The 19,725-nt window shown below is 42.1% G+C and overlaps 1 protein-coding gene across 4 annotated transcripts in view; it reads right to left on the minus strand.

Moving 5' to 3' along the window:
• The window catches only part of KLHL6 (kelch like family member 6), a 79,464-nt gene extending 61,744 nt beyond the window's left edge, over positions 1-17,720 (minus strand). For 2 of the 4 annotated variants that reach the window (XM_082692616.1, XM_082692617.1), the window contains exon 1: positions 8,912-9,257. In XM_082692616.1, coding sequence (XP_082548742.1) covers positions 8,912-9,204 — 293 coding nt within the window. In that variant the 5' untranslated portion in view covers positions 9,205-9,257. Of the gene's footprint in view, positions 1-8,911; positions 9,574-17,462 lie in introns of those variants that run through there. The other 2 variants (XM_082692615.1, XM_082692614.1) reach the window with 2 other exon arrangements.
• Positions 17,721-19,725: the final 2,005 nt, after the last annotated feature.

Here is a 19,725-nt window from a genome sequence, read left to right on the forward strand (position 1 = left end):
TACATCCCGGCCCTTCCTATGAATTGGCTATGTGGCCAAATACCTTCCTCTTTTGCCCAAGCTGATTTGACCTCAGTTTCTATCTCTGGCAACCAAAAGAATGCTGACTAATATAGGAACGTTGAGCAATGTGATGGATGGTGAGCTCTAAGGCACTTTTACCAAAAACACAGATATTCTGCATATGGGCAGCTCATCTCATGGACTGTTTGGTATTTACCATATTAGAATCTACTCTACAAAAGCATTTTTGTAAATGGACAGCTACATGTCTGTGTACATAACATAGGGGTAATGCTCAGAACTTGAGATGTGGATGATGAAAGTATTTCTCTGTTGTGTTTTATTTGAGAGCTCCATGGAGCATTATTCAAAACAGGAGAAGAATGGATTTTCTGGTCTTGACTATAGGATGACCCACATGCCCTAGGCACCAGGGGTGGAGATGACAGAAATGAATTTTTATTTTTGTTCTTAAGTAGGCTCCACCCTCAGGGCAGAGCCCAACATGAGGCTTGAACTCACCACCGTGAGTTTATCTCACGGTGGTGAGTTCAAGCCTTGAGCTGAGATCAAGAGTCGGATTCTCAATTGACTGAGTCATCCAGGCACTCCCAGAAACGACATTTCATTAAAAATTCAAAGGACCTGGGCACATGGGTGGCTTAGTCAGTTAAGTGTCTGCCTTGGGGTCAGGTCATGATCCCAGGGTCCTGGGATTGAGTCCGGTATCGGCCTCCCTGCTCAGTGGGAAGTCTGCTTCTCCCTCTTCCTCTGCCTGCTGTTTCCCCTGCTTGTGCTCGCTCTCTCTGTCAAATAAATGAATAAAATTTTTTAAAAATTCAAAGGACCCAATTATACTTCTACCTTGGGGCAGCAACTTCTGCCCACTACCTTCCAATTCTAAAAAGATCTGCAGCATTCACTATGTAGGCCTAGCACATTTGTGTCCAAATAGTCATGTGAGTAACTTATTGAATCCACAACATTCTGAAGCATTTTGGACTTTTTAACCACTCCTCATAATTTTTTACTATGGTAACCATGGTTGATTGATCATCCTTCCCTTCTGTAAAGCTGTGCAATAGGCTCCCAACTCCGAGAGGACTTCCTGCTCTGACCAGGATGCTACCTAATCAGTGACTTAAGAGGAATAACAAGTTTATATTGACATAAAATACTTAAAAGTTGTCTGCTAAATGCCAGCCATTGTAATGTTGTCAAAGACCCTCTCATAGCTCACTTTCAGCCAGTTTCTAGATCATGCATGATGGTTGATGCCTGTACACCACACACTCTCGCAGATATACGGGAGGCTACTCAAGATTTGAAGGGAGAAAATAACTGAAAGTGCAAAAAAATTGTCCTCTTGCCTGTAATATCTCAGTATCCTTATCTCTGATGCATATGAGACAAGAATCATGGAATTCTCCACCACTTTCATATTTTTCATGATGCCTTAACCCTTCTTCTGCACCTAATGCAGGTCTGGCACATAATAGTTGCATGTAATAGACTCTTGCCAGCTTTTGGTCGCCCAGCATCTGAAGCCCTTCATAGGTATGGCAATTCTCCCTTGAAATGAGATGTAGTGTGTGGCAGAAGCTACTTCTTGATCCAGAAGCTGCAAAGGTCCAAGGCACACTTTCCCAGCCTCTGTCACAGCTAAGGCATTGGCATGTGTAACTCAGCCGGACCAATCAGATTAACTAACTCCAGGCTAGGAACTGGGAGCTGCTAATGCAAAGAAGCAGGGACAGAGGAGAGCCCGTTCAGTGGAGGTAGCAGGAGAAGCAGCAGCCTCCAGTTTCCAGGAACTGCAAGGGCAAAGATGCCCATGGTCAGAACTGCACTAGCCTTGGCATCCAGGATCCTGCAGGAGTGGGGGAGTCCTCCCCACATGGTTCTGGGTGGTTTGGGGCTGTGGTCCTGGCTACTGCCTGGCTTCTTGGCCCCTGTCTGTTTTCTGAGTTTGGCCTTCTGGGGCACTCTGTGAGTTACCTACATAAATCCAGTTGATTTCTCTTCCTTAGAATGAAGAAATCTGAGTCATTATCCTGCATAAAATGTTTAGGCAAATAAATTCATAAATGAATCTATTTTATTATGCGTATTTCACAAACTTACTGGGACAAACACAAATCATTAGCTTCATTGTGTTGTATAATGAATGGCACTGAACATCAGAAAGGCCAAGCAATTCCTCCAAGATTTACACAGCCAATAAGTGGAAGGGTATAGACTCAACTGCCAGTGACAAGATTTTAAGATGCTATTCTTTCCATTATACCAAGCAGTTATTTGTTCCTGCTCCAATGATGTCCTATAGGTTCTTGAGACCCTATATTTTCAAAGCATACTGTCTCTTCACCTTGCATCCTGACCTGCTCCCTTATTTCTTATTTAATCCTTTGACCCAGACTGGTGTCCTAAGGCATGCTAAGTCTTTGCTGCTATGGGGTCTGTTATCTCAGCCCCCAGACAAAAATTGGCTTGAATGTTCCCCTAGTATCCCGTTTATGTGTGCAAGGTGAGGGGCACATGAACACAGAGGCAATAATTTTTATATTTTCTCCTCATTTTCAGCCTGTATAGATCATACTAGTGCATGGTGGGGAGAGGGAGTTAAGGGTCTTACACAGGAAATGTCTCAACAGCCACATTTCTGCCCAATGGAAAGATCTGCTTTCAGTTTGGATCCCCATGGGGAAGCCCCCTTCCTATCAAAGTGAGTTCCTTGGAGGGTAAAACCGAGACAACCTTATCTACTTGTTGTTACCTAATTGTTGATATTGTGAAGATTAAACCAAATGAAAGAGAATCCAGCAAAGTTCCTGGTATGCAGAAAGGACACAAAAAGTGTTGGCCTTTCCAGATTCCAAACTGCAAAAAATAGTTACTACAAAGATGTTTATTACCACATTATTTATGAAAACAAAATATTGAAGTAACCTACATTCACAATGAGAGAATGATTTTCATATTATGCATCTATTAAAAATTATAGCAAAATAAACAAGAGTTATGAACCTGGGGGAGATTATAATGAAAAAAAAAGATGCAAAACTATATGTAAACTATGTTTACAAGTATTTTATGTTTACAAATATTCTGATGAAACAAGGTAGAAGAATAACACCAAAAAGAAATAAATTTTATCAGAAAGTCCCATAATACATTATCCCAAAATCTTGCAGTCAAATGAGCTCTGGCATTCAGAATTGTTTGGGTATTGCCATAGTTTGTATGTTACATAGCACCTCCAGCACTCCTTGATCCAGCACACGAGGACTCCAGCAGCGAATATATGAATAGTGGCCCTAACTGGAATAAACAGACTCTAAGTAGCCTCCCCTCAGTTCAGGATAGATGTCTCCATCAGACAAATACAGTTTAAGACACAGATCTGTCCACCAAATAAGTTATGAAAAGCTCTTCAATTATCAGCACTTTGGGGATTTTAGAATTGCAGATAAGAAACTACAGACCTAGGGGTGCCTGGGTGGCTCCGTTGTTGGGCATCTGCCTTTGGCTCGGGTCATGATCCCAGGGTGCTGGAATCAAGCCCCACATTAGGTTCTTTGCTTTGCGGGAAGCTTTCTTCTTCCTCTCCCACTACCCCTACTTGTAGTCTCTCTCTTTGTCAAATAAATAAATAAAATCTTTAAAAAATATAAAAATAAAAAAATACTATAGACCTAAAGTACTTAAATATTAACCACCACATTGGTTCTGCCAAATGAACAATATTAAAAGCATAAAATGCAGGAACTCAAGCTAGAAGTACAATCAGTACTTCTTCCAATTTGCTGGAGTTCACCACTGTAGCAACAGCAATCTTCAATGTTCTCACCATTAGCCAGATTTCTAATCCAGACCTAGAGGGCCTTAACTCACTCTTGTTTTCTTTTGCACTTACACTATCATCCACGCTTACTGGTTCCTTTGTAGACACCTTACACTACTATGCAGCAAAAGCAAAGACTTATAACTTCTACACGTGGTTTGAGAGTAGCCTCTCACCCCACTTTCTGTCATACAGTAACAGGTTAATATATAATAATATTATTAACAGATCGTCCCACAATGCCATTCCCATTCCTGACCTGTGCTTGATTTTTGTAGCCAGTGGTCAAAGGCCCCTCATCATGGCCTCCGGGAAACAGATCCAGAGACTGAAGTACAGAAGTACAAGGCAGGAGCCAAGATCCAGGCAGATCTGGGGCATCACCAGCAACAAAGGAGCTTGCTGTTGACTCAGCCTCAGTCTGCAAGCTTTTTTGTTCATGTAGAAAGGCCAGTCATGAGGTAGGACTGTGAGAAACCTGATGATCCCTCTCTTCCTCACCACTCCTTCCCTCATCCATCCCTGGGACCCACAGCTTGATTGCCCTCAGGGGTCAACATCGCTTATGGGATGAACCAAAGTGGCAGTGAGTTGCTCCATGCCCCCCAAAATGGCAAGAACCACTTCCTTAGATGGAGATCCTTGGGGAGCTGGGGTTCAATACACAGGATGCACAACCAGTTGCAAAGACTTAGATTTAGGGACATGTCCAAAGGCATAAGACAAATGGCGGCTCTCTTAGTCGTCTTATAAAAGACACTAATAATCTAAGGACATTAAAAAAAAATTATTATGAATGTTAAATCATGCTTCCCTTTATATTCCTGCCATGAGACTATTTGGACATTTGACATTTAATGTATGTCATGAGCTACTTTTAAAGCTTTATTCTCCTTTGCCCAACTCTATATATCTTCCCAACTTCCTCATTCCACTCAAGACTTTAAAATAGGCCCCCAAAGGGAACTACATTGTCTGAGTTACTAGTAATGTCCCTGTTTACAGCCACCAGGGTTATATACGCAGCTCAATAATAGCTGGGCAGTGGGTCCAAAGAACATGTATAAAATGCTGTCAGTGAGGAAGATTCTTGGGGCAGGGGGAGTGGAATCAGTAGATTCTCTGATGCATTGAACCACATGAAAGATCATGGTGAGAGGCTGTGAGTGAAAGATAGCCCCAAAATTAAGCAAATGGAAAAAAGAATGAATTATTAACTTCAGATAAAAGGCTTTACAAGAAACAAAGTAAAACATTATCACACAACTTGGCTCAACAGGAAACAATGTTTTCATGGACATAAGGTAAATTCTTAACACAAAATTAGCCCAAAAAAGTGATAACATTATACTGAGAGATTACAGGGAAAGGAAGTGTATGGTAAGGGATTTAGGTATAAGTGCTAAGTCTTTATCAGACACGCTAGGAAGTCAATAAATAATGTCTAACATTGAGAAATCAGAAAAGAATAGTAGTAAGCATATTTTGAAGAAATATAAATATAATACCAGAACAAACAGCTAAATGTCAAAAATGGTGGCTTCTGATGAGAAAAAACGAAGGGTAGAGGAGGTAAAGAGAAACTTTTGTCATTATAAGCCTTTAAACAATATTTGACTCTGGGCACCTGGGTGGCTTAGTTGGTTGAACAGTTGCCTTCGGTTCAGGTCATGATCTGAGAGTCCGTGGATCAAGTCCTGCATCAGGCTCCCAGCTCCATGGGGAGTCTGCTTCTCCCTCTGACTTTCTCCCCTCTCATGCTCTCTCTCACTGTCTCTCAAATAAATAAAAATCTTTAAAAAAAATAATATTTGACTCTTTGTTAACTATCTGCGTGTAGTACTTTGATAAAAATAAATCTGGGGTGCCTGGGTGGCTCAGTGGGTTAAAGCCTCTGCCTTCGGCTCAGGTCATGGTCCCAGGGTTCTGGGATCAAGCCCCACATCGGGTTCTCTGCTCAGCAGGGAGCCTGCTTCCTCCTCTCTCTCTGCCTGCCTCTCTGCCTGCTTGTGATCTCTGTCAAATAAATAAATAAAATCTTTAAAAATAAATAAATAATTAAATCTTAATTTTTAAAAATATATATGACAATTGAAAACGTATGAGAGAGCTTACAGAAAAAGAACTACAGCCAATCCTTAAACATATGGGAAGATGTTTGAGCTTATTAAGAATAAGAGAAATACAGGGCACCTGGGTGGTTCAGTTGGTTAAGCGTCTGACTCTCGATTTCAGCTCAGGTCGTGATCCCAGAGTCATGATTTCAGGGTTGTAGGATTGAGCCCCATGTGCTCCATGATCAGAAGGAAGTCTGCTTAAGATTCTATCTGTCCCTCTCCTTCTGCCCCTCCCCCCAAATAAATAAATATATCTTTTTTAAAAAATTAAGAGAAATGCAAATTAAAACAAAACAGATACTGTTTCTCATCTGTCAGATTGGGGAAAATCCAAAAGTTGGAAGCCATCGTCTTTTGGCAAGCCTATGAGGAGTGCACAACTGAACCTCTACCAGGGAGAATGTGGCATATCCACTTCAACTGCAGATGCATTTCTCCCTGACTCAGCAAACCCTCTTCTAGAAATACAGCCCCAGATAGTCCTGCATGCATATAAAATGACATGTATAAGGTCATTCATTACAGCATTGTTATACAGGAAAAGATAAGAAACAATCCAAATGTCTGTCAACAGGGGACTGGTTAAATATACTACGATTCCATCACTCCATGGAAAATATTTATGTTTTCAACAAATAAAGGAGGGAAAATTACATAATTTAACAGCCAGCTTCCAGGCCCTCCCAAGCACAAAGGACTGTGTCGGAAGCCTCTCAGACAGAGCAGACTCTCTGCCCTTCTGAAGTGTGAGCATAAAAGGAACTTGGCTCCCAACCCCTTTCAAAACCTTAGAAGCAAAGCAAGAGAGGCAGTGAGGCAATGTCTGACTTAATATCGGTCCTAGGGCCAAATCCCACTTGGTCACTTTATTAGCAGAGACCCTCAGGGCTTTAGTTCCTTATCTATAAACTGGGATAAAATGCCCTTCCTCCCAGGGTTGCTGTGGGAGAGCATGTGTGACACTGGTGGCCCAGAGCTCTTCTCACAGTACTAGAAGAAAGAATCCTGTCTCCAGGCCTGTGTTCATTATAGCAGAAAAGTCATCTTGGAAATACCAAGGTAAGAATCAAAAGTCACTGCTCTGAAGAAAAGACTAGAAGGAATTTCCCTCCACCACAAGGCAGTTTTGGAAGCAACTCTTCATCCCCAGGCTGACATGCACACCATGTGGGAGTCTCCAGCAACTCATTGTACCACCTCCTCTGAGGGCTGGTAGACACTTTCCCTAAGGATCCCACATCATCGAGGTGCGAAGGAGCTGGGCCCAAACACCTTCAAAAGGACCAGAGTAATAAGCGACGCACTGGAGAGCATACAGCCAGCAGTCCTATGCCAAGCCACTAACAAAACTGCTAATCGGTTATACCTTTGTGTGACAACCATTTTCCAGTGATTCAAAACAGAATGAATACACCTAAAAATGGGTACTCAGGATATTGAGCCAAGTTGACTTTCCTTTACTTCTGAAAGTGGTTGTGATCAATGCGAAAGCCATGCTCGAAACTGGTGAGTAAGAAATGTGTCTATCTTTCTCAACCCATCTTTATGTTGTGCCTACCCCATTACCTTTTATATATTTCCTGTGGAACGAAGCCCTAAATTTAGGGGCAATTGGTATTACAGCAAAAAACAAGGATTTCTACAATGTGTCCAATCCCTGCTCTAGCAATGATTACATATGTAAAGCTGGGTTTCCATTTCCTCATCTGTAAAAGGGAACATCAGCCACCTTCACCACACTACTGCAAAAATAAAATCAGATAACTGTGAATGTCTGGCACATAGCAGGCACTACTTCCTGCCAACCCAGGTGTAACCCTTGCCTTGTCTACATATGGGACCTAATCAATTCCACAACAGCCCATTGACACTGTTCTTTGAAGTCCAAGGAAAAATTTCCCTCTAAACATCTCAGAAAAATGAAAAAACAATACTTTTCAAGATATTTCATAGGTAAATACTTCTTAATTTCCTCAGCCAGAACCAAGAGTTAAGAAGAATATCATTTAAAAGAATTATAAAGGCATTTCTTTTTCAAGTTCCGCAAATACCTTCTTCATCCTCATTTCCCTTGGGGACTGGTTCTCACCACGTCTGCAGTGATCTGGAGAACTCTGGATCCAGCCCTATTCACTGCATTCCTGATTCTCCCACATTCTTGTCCCCGGCATTTGCTCATGGTAAATACTCACTAAACGGTTCTAAGCTGAACCAAACAGAATGAGGTTAAGAATTTCACAAAGACATATTGAGCATCTACTATACCCTAGGCACTGTGTAAGAGCATTTTCCCTCTCCCATTTAGTTATCACAACAACCCAGAAAGGTAATCACTGCCCCCAGCTAACAGATGACAAAACAGAAACTCAAGAGCACGCAGTGACTTGCCTTAAGTCCCAATGTCAGGAAGGACAGGACAGGATGGAGCCCAGGTCTCAGAGTGTGTTGTAACTGGGAGCCCCTCACTGCAAAAGCACCTTTGTTATGCTTTCTTTTCTAATCCAACCCCTGTGCACAATAGAAGCCCTTAATTTTCAGCAAGTCATTTGATAACTCCAAATGAGGGGCCATAAACTTTTCTCTACCTCTATTGGTGAACAAAGACAACATCATGTTTCCAACACACTAATCAAACCAAGGGGGAAAAAAATCCCCATGACTTCAGTAATTTTCCATCCTCTGGAACAAAGACACATACGGAGAAGATTCACCGTAATACATAAACATTGCTTTTAAATGATACCAATATCTCCTTTAATATGCCTCCAACCCTAAAACCTAAGGTTTAATAACTTCCTTTCTTGTATCTTCAATAGACACACAAATCTAAATAGTTATACAAACCGTACATGCAACAATGGCCACCTAGTTAGATTGGGCTCTCACATCGTTACTGATTTTCCTTACAACCTGCACCCAGTTTGACTGTAATCCTAGGCGTGCTGACCTGAAATAGTTGCTGGCCGCAGCGAGCACCACGCGGTGGCAGGAGAATTCTTGAATGTCCACACACAAGATGACATCGGTCAGAGCATTTTCCACTCGGAGGGTGTCCAGGCCATTCTGCAGAATTAAGGAGAGTCCTGTGTCATCGAATTTTACCTTATCCCCATTTAAGATTTCTACCAGGTCTCCCCTTTTCTGGGAGGGCTCATCTGTAGAAGGTGCCAGAGGCCCTTCCAAACTCTTCTCTACCATATCGCCCATAGTCCAGGCGTCCCTTTGTCCTGCCATCAACATCCAGACTGAAGGAGCACCCAAGCTTCAGGCAGGTCACATTGCAGAAGCTGAGCGGATTTCCTGTGTAGAGCCCTCCACTTATCACCAGCTGTCACACACACACAACAGGAAGTCTCGTACTTTCTCATCCTGTTACTACAAACGCCAGTAACTTCTATTCCTCTTCTTTCTGTGAGTCACCAAAAGGTTAGAAATTACTTAGAAGGGGTGTGTGGATAGGGGCTCCAGGAGAGAAGGGGTGGCTTCTCAGAGTCTGCTATTAGTGCTGTAAGGTTATTTTGGTCCATCTCCCCCTCATATCCGTGAGCAGGAAGCCTCTGATTCTGGCTATTATATTTGCACTTCTGGTGTTTTATAACCAAGGTTGTCAATGATAGGATGGGCAGGGGACATTCTATGATCTTCCCCCTCCCTCTTCTCAGGAGTCTGAGACCCCATGATAAGCCCCCACCCAGTCCCTTGGGAACTTTGTAAAACTTTGTGGCATTCCCACTTATATCAGCACTGCACATCTTCTGCCTTTGTCTTCCTCCACTGCTCAGGGGAAAACAACGTTGTAGCAAATATTAATGTTCTTCCCCCACACAAGAAAGTCTATTGTTTCAGATATGTCTCTGGGGGACAGAGGAGAAATGGTCTCCAGAAACTCCACCCCCAGGGGCTTCTCTCTTAGCAGACTAATCAGGGCAGGTCAACGCCAGTTTACTCTTGCAAGTCACAACTCAAATTGGCCTGATCTCACTCAGCATCTAGTGGTCAGGTTTCTACTGAAGGATCTTCACCATGAAGTATCTTCATTACCTTTGAAGGTGTCTGTTAAATAATAATAACTACCTTTTCATAAACTTCTACTATATTACAGATTAGAGAAGTTAACTTATTTTAATGTATTTTAATCCTTATAAGAATCCAGTGGGGCAGATGACTTTCTTCATTTTACAGAGAAGGAAACTGAAGCTCTGCTCAAGCAAGTAACAGGACCCACATCTGTTTGGCTCCAAAGCCCATTTCCTCCACCACCAACAGGCTACAAGAGCTATAAAATATCATGTTGGTCCTGACTCCTGCATCTCCCACAGAGAGAACCGCAGGGCTTGCCTGTCACTGCTGCTCCAGTGCATGGCACCTCACCAAAGTGGCCTCTGTGGTCTCACTCCTGCTCTCATGCACTGTCAAGCAGTGGGGAGCACCAGCTGTCCTTCTGATCAGCAAGGAGCCCCCATCCTTTCTCTGTCCTGGTCTGTGGTTACTGAGCCCCCTCCAGGGGTCCCAGTTGTGCCTCAGTTCTTCTTCTCTTCTATGGATGCTTACTCCTAATGTTAGCGTCTTTGTTATCTCCCCCGCACGAGACTTGTGCTGTATCCAGACATGTTGGCCTCAAGAACAGAACAGCCCATTGAAGTCATTTAAACAAGAGAAGTCGCACATTATAAGAAGCCAGCAGTATGGAGTCCCAGACTAATCCAGACGCTCATACTTCTGTGTTATCAAGAACACATAATTTTTCCATTTTCCCATTCTGTCATACTCTCTGTGTGATGGAGATGCCCCTCATGATCACATAATAGCTGCCACAATACCAACAAGTCCAAAATCAGGAAGAAGGGCAGGTCTTTTCTCCTTCATCTCTTTTTACCAGGAAAAAGATACTTCTTAAAATCCCTATCAGACTTTTCCTAAGTCACTTGACCACCTCAGACCAAACTCCAGGAAATAAAAATGGAATATGTACATGATTGCCTTGCACAAAACATGATTCATCTACTGGCTTGAGTCCACTTTCCCCCAAAAGAAGGATCTGATAGTCAAATGTTAGCACAGAGAAGGGGCAAGGGCTGGTGTGTGGCTAACATCCTGAGCCCACCACACAGAACATGTACAACACTGACACTTCGCACACACCTCAACTGGGAGGAGCTAAGCACTTCCACCTCCATGGCTCTTATCACCACCTCTGGTAGGACTGAGGATAACACATAATGCAATCCCTTTCATGGCATCTTGTCACCCAGAACCTCTCAAAGTATGAACAACACTGACCATATTCAGCTCCACTCTACCCTCCTATTAAAACAAAAAGAGAATAAAACTCAATTCTCCATTCACAATAGATCCTGGTCACCAAGTTCCCTTATTATTTTTCATATACCTCCAAGCCCACCTGCCCCATTCTCTTGACATAAGCAGATAGCTGTTACCTTCCCCCCACCCCTACATCTTCCTAGTAGGGATGCATGCACAGACATGTACTGTAGGTGTGATAATGCCTACAATTAGATTTAGTACAAAAGAAAAAAACACAACCAGCCATGTCAACCTGGATATGCTCTGAGATTTAGCATGAATTGATAAATATTCTTTATAGCTACAAGCAAAATAACTCCGTTCTGTGTAAGTTTTATTTTCCCTACCAAGCAACAAAATGTACAAGCCATTGGCAGAAGCTTTAATACTGAGAAAACAATCTAATTATATCTCACTAGACTAGTTGGCTTTATAATGCTTGAAAGGAATAGATTCTGCCCCCGTGCAAATGGGTAGCTTCACTTAAGGGAAATCTCTATTCCTAAAACTACAGTTTGCCCCTTCTGACCCCAGTCAACTGTTTACTCTAACACAACCTATAGCGATAGAAACAAGTCCTAAGTCAGCTACAAGAGAAGAGCCACTGCTCCCTCATGTTAGCTTATTACTATTAAAGCTATCATTTATTGAGTATCGACTATTTTTCAAGAAATGTGAGAGGCACTTTATGAATTCTGATGCATTTAATCTTCCCACCAATCCAGTACAGTTACACATTATGATCTTCATTTTAGAAATATGAAGACAGGTAAGATCACATAATTGGTATCATGTCCGTATCCCCTCTGTCCATCCTGGAAGTCACCCACAGACAGTTCGTATAAGCACACCAAAAGCATCACTCTGTCTGAGAGCATTCTCCAGTTATAAGGGCAGGTGGTCTCATCAGAAGTGCCCAAGAGTAACCTGCAGCTGAGAGCCAGGAGTTGGTACACAAAAATGCTAGCTTCCTGTCTCTCGGTGGCAGTGCTTAAGTGTGTTCTACCCTAGCAGAAGACTCTCAGAGGACTGAGCTCTAGTTGCCCAAGTAGTAACCCATTCACCCTCTAAGGGAAAGAAGCCTCTGAAGCTATTTCCTTATATTCCAGGGTAGGAAGGGAAAAGTAAAGACTGTCATCCCTCCCCAGAGAGGATCTGTTTATATTCCAAAATAAAGGTTTCTCTCTCAGGAGGAGGAAGATGGAGGAAACAGACCCATGTGCCAGCTGCCCTATGTAAATTCTGAGTCTCATAATTTCAGCATTCATCTCCTCTGGTGCAACCCCATTGTAAACTCACGGTAACATCGGGCTTTCATCACATTATCTATTGAGATAGGGATGCAGAGAACTGGTAAGATGGTCTGTGCACAATAAATTATCTTTTTTTCTGATTCAGAGAATTTGTGTTTCCTGTCAGACAAAAATTGAAATACATACATACATATGCATTTAATATGCAGTTTATTTTTTATCTATCTATCTATCTATTTATTTAGGAGTGGGAAGAGGATGGGCTGAGGGAGAAGAAGAGAGAGAATCTTAAACAGCCTCCACACTCAGAGCCCAGAGCCTGACACAGGGCTCCATCTTACAAATCTAAGATCATGATCTGAACCAACATCAAAAGTTAGATGCTTAGGAGTACCTGGATGGCTCAGTTGGTTGAATGTCTGACTCTTGGTTTTGGATCAGGTCATGATCTCACCATGGTCAGCTCAAGCCCCAAGTGGGGTTCTGCACTCAGTGCAGAATTTGCTTCAGATTCTCTCTCTCTCTTTCTCCTTCTCAAATAAATAAATAAATAAAATCTTAAAAAAAAAGTTGGAAGCTTAACTGAGTAAGTCACACAGGTGCCCCAACATGCAGCTCATTTTAACTTGATTTCTCCAGAATGAGTGGTAACAGGTGTGGGAGAGTAGAACCAGCAGAATGAACAAAATGCTTCAGGGTCTAAAATTCTACCAAAGGAGACCCAGACTTCATACTTTCCTGATGCCTGCAAAACTTCTCCTTCAGGATAAATGTCCTTCCTGCCTTCATAAAGCTTCTCCAATATCCCTACATGTATTGCAAGCCTTGCCTGTGTACACACTGCTCTTTACTTTTGCTCCTATGGGTGCACTGAAGCACTGTATTGTCATTTCCCGGCTACTTGTCTGTCTCCCCCAGTAAGCTGTGAGCTCCAATCAAGTCATCTTATGTCCCAGAATACGGCACAAGCCCAGTTACATATGCTTCAGTCAAGAAATAAGGGGTGGATAGATGGATTTCATGGTGGAATGAAAGAATCATCAAAAACTGGAAGAAGGGGCGCCTGGGTGGCTCAGTGGGTTAAAGCCTCTGCCTTTGGCTCGGGTCATGATCCCAGGGTCCTGGGATCGAGCCCTGAGTCGGGCTCTCCGCTCAGCGGGGAGCCTGCTTCCTCCTCTCTCTGCCTGCCTCTCTGCCTCCTTGTGATTTCTGTCTGTCAAATAAACAAATAAATCTTAAAAAAAAAAAAAAAAAAACTGGAAGAAGACGTCTGCCTTTGTAGCCAGTGGCTCTCTCAGGAGGACATCCTGTATGGCTGAGGTAATACGTGAGCTCACCTGGGAGGATAAGAATTTATGAGAGAAAAGGGAGAGGGTAAAGGCTTTCCAGAGAAAACGAGGAATAAACACACCAAAGGTATAAAAGAATAAGGAGTACAAACCATTAGACACCACTGGAAGACAAGGTGTGTGAGTGGGGTAGGTCTGGAAAATGGGGTACAATAATAAGACACAGGGGGCTGAGGGCAGGTGCTACTGGCCTGATGTTTCATGAAGCCTCTGCTCAGCTCTCTGTGCATTAACTCCCAGACAAACATAAATGGATAGCAACATAAAATGGTATTGAGACAGTGGAAATCAGCAATTTTGTACAGAAAGGTTTGGGAAATGTTGTTTACTGTAGTCTACCTGCAGTTGGGACAAAAGTGGAAAACAAGATGAGTTTGGTGCTTTGGAAAGTGAGAAAGCTGATAGTGAATTGATAGTGAATTCTATTCTCCTCTATCAGGAGAAGTAACTGAAATAATGAAGCTCTTGTATAAAATCTGGGACTTGTCAACAAATCTTGTTATGAAGATGGTTGGCTGATCAAGATACATTGAGTAACCCTTCAGAACTGGATGAATTAATGAGTGAAGAAGCATATGAGAAATACATAAAATATATTGAGGAATGAAAATGGAACCCTTAAGTAAACAACTTAATCTAGCAATGCGGTCTTAAATTAGTGGTGCCTAGAAGATTTAAAAATTGCAACTTCCAAAAAGAGAGCCAAAGTTGGTGGCATCACAATCCCAGTCCTGGGATCAAGCCCTGCATCAAGCTCTCTGCTCAGCGGGGAGCCTGCTTCCTCCTCTCTCTCTGCCTGCCTCTCTGCCTACTTGTAATCTCTGTCTATCAAATAAATAAATAAAATATTCTTTAAAAAAAAAAAAAGTAAAGAAAAGAAAATAGAGCTACCCTACAACCCAGCCATCACACTACTGGGTATTTACCCTAAAGATACAAATGTAGTTGAGTGATCGGAAGGGGCAAATGCACCTGAATATTCATAGCAGCAATGTCCACAATAGCCAAACTATGGAAAGAACCTAGATGTCCATCAACAGATGAATGGATAAAGAAGATGTGGTATATATACACAATGGAATACTATGCAGCCATCAAAAGAAATGAAATCTTGCCATTTGCCATGATGTGGATGGAACTAGAGGGTATTATGTTGAGGGAAATAAGTCAATCAGAGAAAGACAATTATCATATGATCTCCCTGATATGAGGAATTTGAGAGGCAGGTTGGGGAGGGGCTGGGGGACAAGGAAGGAAAAAATGAACAAGATGGGATCGGGAGGGAGAAAAACCATAAGAGACTCTTAATCTCACAAAACAAACTGAGGGTTGCTGGGGAGCAGGGTATTGAGAGGGTAGTTGGGTTATGGACATTGGGGAGGGTGTGTGCTATGGTAAGTGCTTTGAAATGTGTAAGCCTGATGATTCACAGACCTGTACCCCTGGGGCAAATAATACATTATATGTTAATAAAAAAAAATTTTTAATTTAAATTTAAAAAAATTAAAAAAAAAATAAGTTAGTAAAAAAAAAAAAAATTGCAACTTCCAGCAATGCCAATGGAAAAAGAAACTACTTGCAACAATGTTCATGGAAGAAAACATCCCTTGATTTTCTAATGATTGCAGATAAACACAATATACATCCTTTTTGCAACACCCTATGATTTTTAGGCAAGGCTCCAGTTGTAATAGTCAAAATCCTGAAATGACATGTGGTTAAAAACCAGTTATAAAAATTATGTAATTCAAGGGGCCCCTGGGTGGCTCAGGGGGTTAAGGCCTCTGCCTTCGGCTCAGGTCATGATCCCAGGACCCTGGGATGGAGCCCCAAATCAGGCTTTCTGCTCAGCGGGGAGCCTGCTTCCCTTCCTCTCTCCGCCTGCCTCTCTGCCTACTAATGATCTCTGTCAAATAAATGAACAAAATCTTTAAAAAAAAATAAGTAATTCAAGAATAATATTGTAATCTTAAATCTTAGGGAATATTGTAACTTGCTTACATCTGTCCCTGGGCTGGGGTCAAAATACTTAAATGATCTTTCCTTTGGAAATAACTGATAGTGGAGAAAGGTTAGTTAGTTGCATAGCATCAGATAAAGAGAAATACTGTCTTAATTTTGCAATATCCACCACCTGGTACCCCAACCTCCCACCTCTGCCCCTTCAAAACCCTCAGATTGTTTTTCAGATTGTTTTTCAGAGTCCATAGTCTCTCATGTTTCACCTCCCCTTCCAATTTCCCCGAACTCCTTCTCTCTAACTCCCCATGTCCTCCATGCTATTTGTTATGCTCCACAAATAAGTGAAACCATATGATAATTGACTCTCTCTGCTTGACTTGGAAAACTGGACAGCTATATGTAGAAGAATGAAACTCGACCATTCTCTTACACCGTACACAAAGATAAACTCAAAATGGATAAAAAACCTCAACGTGAGGGGCGCCTGGGTGGCTCAGTGGATTGAGCCGCTGCCTTCGGCTCGGGTCGTGATCTCAGAGTCCTGGGATCGAGCCCCGCATCGGGCTCTTTGCTCAGCGGGAGCCTGCTTCTCTCTCTCTCTCTCTCTGCCTGACTCTCTGCCTACTTGTGATCTCTCTCTCTGTCAAATAAATAAATAAAATTAAAAAAAAAAAAAAAAAAAAACCTCAACGTGAGACAGGAATCCATCAGAATCCTAGAGGAGAACATAGGCAGTAATCTCTTCAATATCAGCCACAGCAACTTCTTTCAAGATATGTCTCCAAAGGCAAAGGAAACAAAAGCCAAAATAAACTTTTGGGACTTCATCAAAATCAAAAGCTTCTTCACAGCAAAGGAAACAGTCAAAAAAACAAAGAAGCAACCCACGGAATGGGAGAAGATATTTGCAAATGACAGTAAAGACAAAAGGTTGATATCCAGGATCTATAAAGAACTCCTCAAACTCAACACAATTTGACAATCATATCAAAAAGTGGGCAGAAGATATGAACAGACACTTCTCCAATGAAGACATACAAATGGCTATCAAACACATGAAAAAATGTTCATCATCACTAGCCCTCAGGGAGATCATATTAAAACCACATTGAGATATCACCTTACACCAGTTAGAAAGGCCAAAATTAGCAAGACAGGAAACAACATGTGTTGGAGGGGATGTGGAGAAAGGGGAACCCTCTTCCACTGTTGGTGGGAATGCGAGTTGGTGCAGCCTCTTTGGAAAACAGTGTGGAGATTCCTCAAGAAATTAAAAATAGAACTTCTCTATGACCCTGCAATTGCACTACTGGGTATTTACCCCAAAGATACAGATGCAGTGAAAAGAAGGGCCACCTGTACCCCAATGTTTATAGCAGCAATGGCCACGGTCGCCAAACTGTAGAAAGAACCAAGATACCCTTCAACGGGCGAATGGATAAGGAAGATGTGGTCCATATACACTATGGAGTATTATGCCTCCATCAGAAAGGACGAATACCCAACTTTTGTAGCAACATGGACGGGACTGGAAGAGATTATGCTGAGTGAAATAAGAGTTTGTATATCTTACTTGTAAGTGGGAGGTAACTGGAATATCCACCCATGTGTAAAACAAGAGTAGCCTTACCTTCTGTCCTGTGATCATCTTCTGGTTCCAGTTAATAGCTGAGGGTCCAGAGGACAGAGAACCTGCAGCTTCTACCTCAGATCAGGTTCACCTATGTGTCCCCAGCTCATGGGTGGAGCACACCAGCCTCTCACACTCCCATCCTGCAGACACTATGGCCTGGTTTCTCTTCCTCACCTGATTCGAAGCTGCCCAAGTGTCCTAGACTCCTGCCCATCACACGTTAGCCCGAGGCCTCTGAGGCCAAGTCCTCCTGACAACCTCGTCCCAAATTAATAACAAAAAAAATAAATGCTTTCACAAAGAACAATGGGCTGGGGGCCTGCCTGAGTCAGAAACAGGAAGTTGGGAAGTTGTATGAGAAGGAGCATAAGGCTGATCTAAGTGGGGAGCCCAGAAACCAAAATCTGAGTACAGGGCCAAGTCTAAAGCCAACTGTTTCATCATTTAAATCTGGAGATGATTATCTTTAAAAGATCTGTCAAGGTTTTATTTTCTCTTACAAATGTCACATAGAGAAAACACTTTCCATAGCATAACTTTTCAATTTTTAGTCAACATAATGAAAGAAGTGTCATGTACTGGTTATAGTTTTCCCAAACTCTACTCAGAGCCACCTAGCCAGGTCCCTGAGGATCACTCTGGAATTTCCTCTGCAGATCTGAACTTAAGGAATTCCAGGTGGTTCCCAAAACCCCTACCAGGCGGTTCTGAGCAACCTCTCGCTGAAAAAATGTCCACAAAATAGGGAGTCAAAATTTGGAAGGGAGCTCAACCAAACCTGTTGCAAGCCCTGAGGTGGACCCAGGGGCCAAAGGCAAAAGTTAAAACTGGCCTTCAACAAATGGCAAAACCAGAGAAATTTATCCATAATACACCAGTCCATATCCCATGGGGGCTTTCTGCTCAGCTGGGGGCCTGCTTCTCTCTCTCTCTCTCTCTCTCTCTCTCTCTCATTGTCTGCTTCTTTGTCTACTTGTGATCTCTGTCTGTCAAATAAATAAATGTTTTAAAAATGCAGGATTTGAGGGGTGCCTGAGTGGCTCAGTGGGTTAAAGCCTCTGCCTTCAGCTCAGGTCATGATCCCAGGGTCCTGGGATCGAGCCCATCAGGCTGTCTGCTCAGCAGGAAGCCTGTTTCCCTTCCTCTCTCTCTACCTGCCTCTCTGCCTACTTGTGATCTCTGTCTGTCAAATAAATAAATAAAATCTTAAAAAAAAAATCTTAAAAATAAAAATAAATTTTGTTACTTTTTTCTTACTATAAAACAATAATAAACCACATTCTTGAAAACTTGGAAAGTTCAGGAAAAAATCAAAATTGACATTTAATGTGTTAGCATAGACTTAAACTGACTAGAGAAATAGAGTTGCATGTATTTCTTCCCAACTTCAAGTTTAGTGATATATGTTGGTTGAAATTGGCCATAATAGGAGTGTTTACACCACAGAAATTGGTAAATGCTATAAATCAGCACCTTTTCATTTGTCTATCTGTCTGTTTGTTTGAAATCCAGTTATTAAACATCTACCAGTAAGCACATGACTGATATATCACCTTCCCCCTTGGACTGTAGAGGTCCTGAGATTACTTTGAATCTGGACTACCCTCCAGCTCCAGTTAAGGGTCTACTACCAGATTTTAGAGAAATTCTGCCTCAATCCCCTTTTTCTCAAGGTACCTTGATTGATCCTCTGCTCCTTACATGTAAACAGGCTTCCCTGGAACAGAAACAGCAGTACCAGGATGTTCCTCTCTCTGTCCCTCACATTTATCACCACATTACCCTTCCTCCAGACTCCAATGTTGACCCACCTCCAAGCACTCACTACAGAATCACATCTGCAGCCCTTCAAGCTTCTACACCTGCCCTAATTGCAATTCCAGTTCTCTCATAAAGGGAATTTCCCAAAAAACACTTATTTTTGAGCAATTTATCTTCATGTAGCCTCTCATTCATTGTCCCATTATGGTTTTCTGTCCCAATTCACCTCTTATCCAGGGTTGCTGAAGATATTAAGAGGTTTTTTTCTTTTTCTTTTTCTTTTTTAACCAGAACTGCCATATTCCAATAGTTCACCAAAATGACTAACACAAAAGGAAAGAAGAGAGGAACCCACTATATGTTCTCTAGGCCTTTTAGAAAACATGGACTTGTTCCTTTATGAGCCATGCTATTTCCTTATGTCTACAATATCACCCTTCTTCTAGACTTGTATGTATGTGGCTCAGGCAATGGCATTGCTCAAAAAGGGGCATGTTCC

This window comes from Mustela nivalis (assembly GCF_964662115.1).
Source record: "Mustela nivalis genome assembly, chromosome: 1".
Classification (NCBI taxonomy): Eukaryota; Metazoa; Chordata; class Mammalia; order Carnivora; family Mustelidae; genus Mustela; species Mustela nivalis.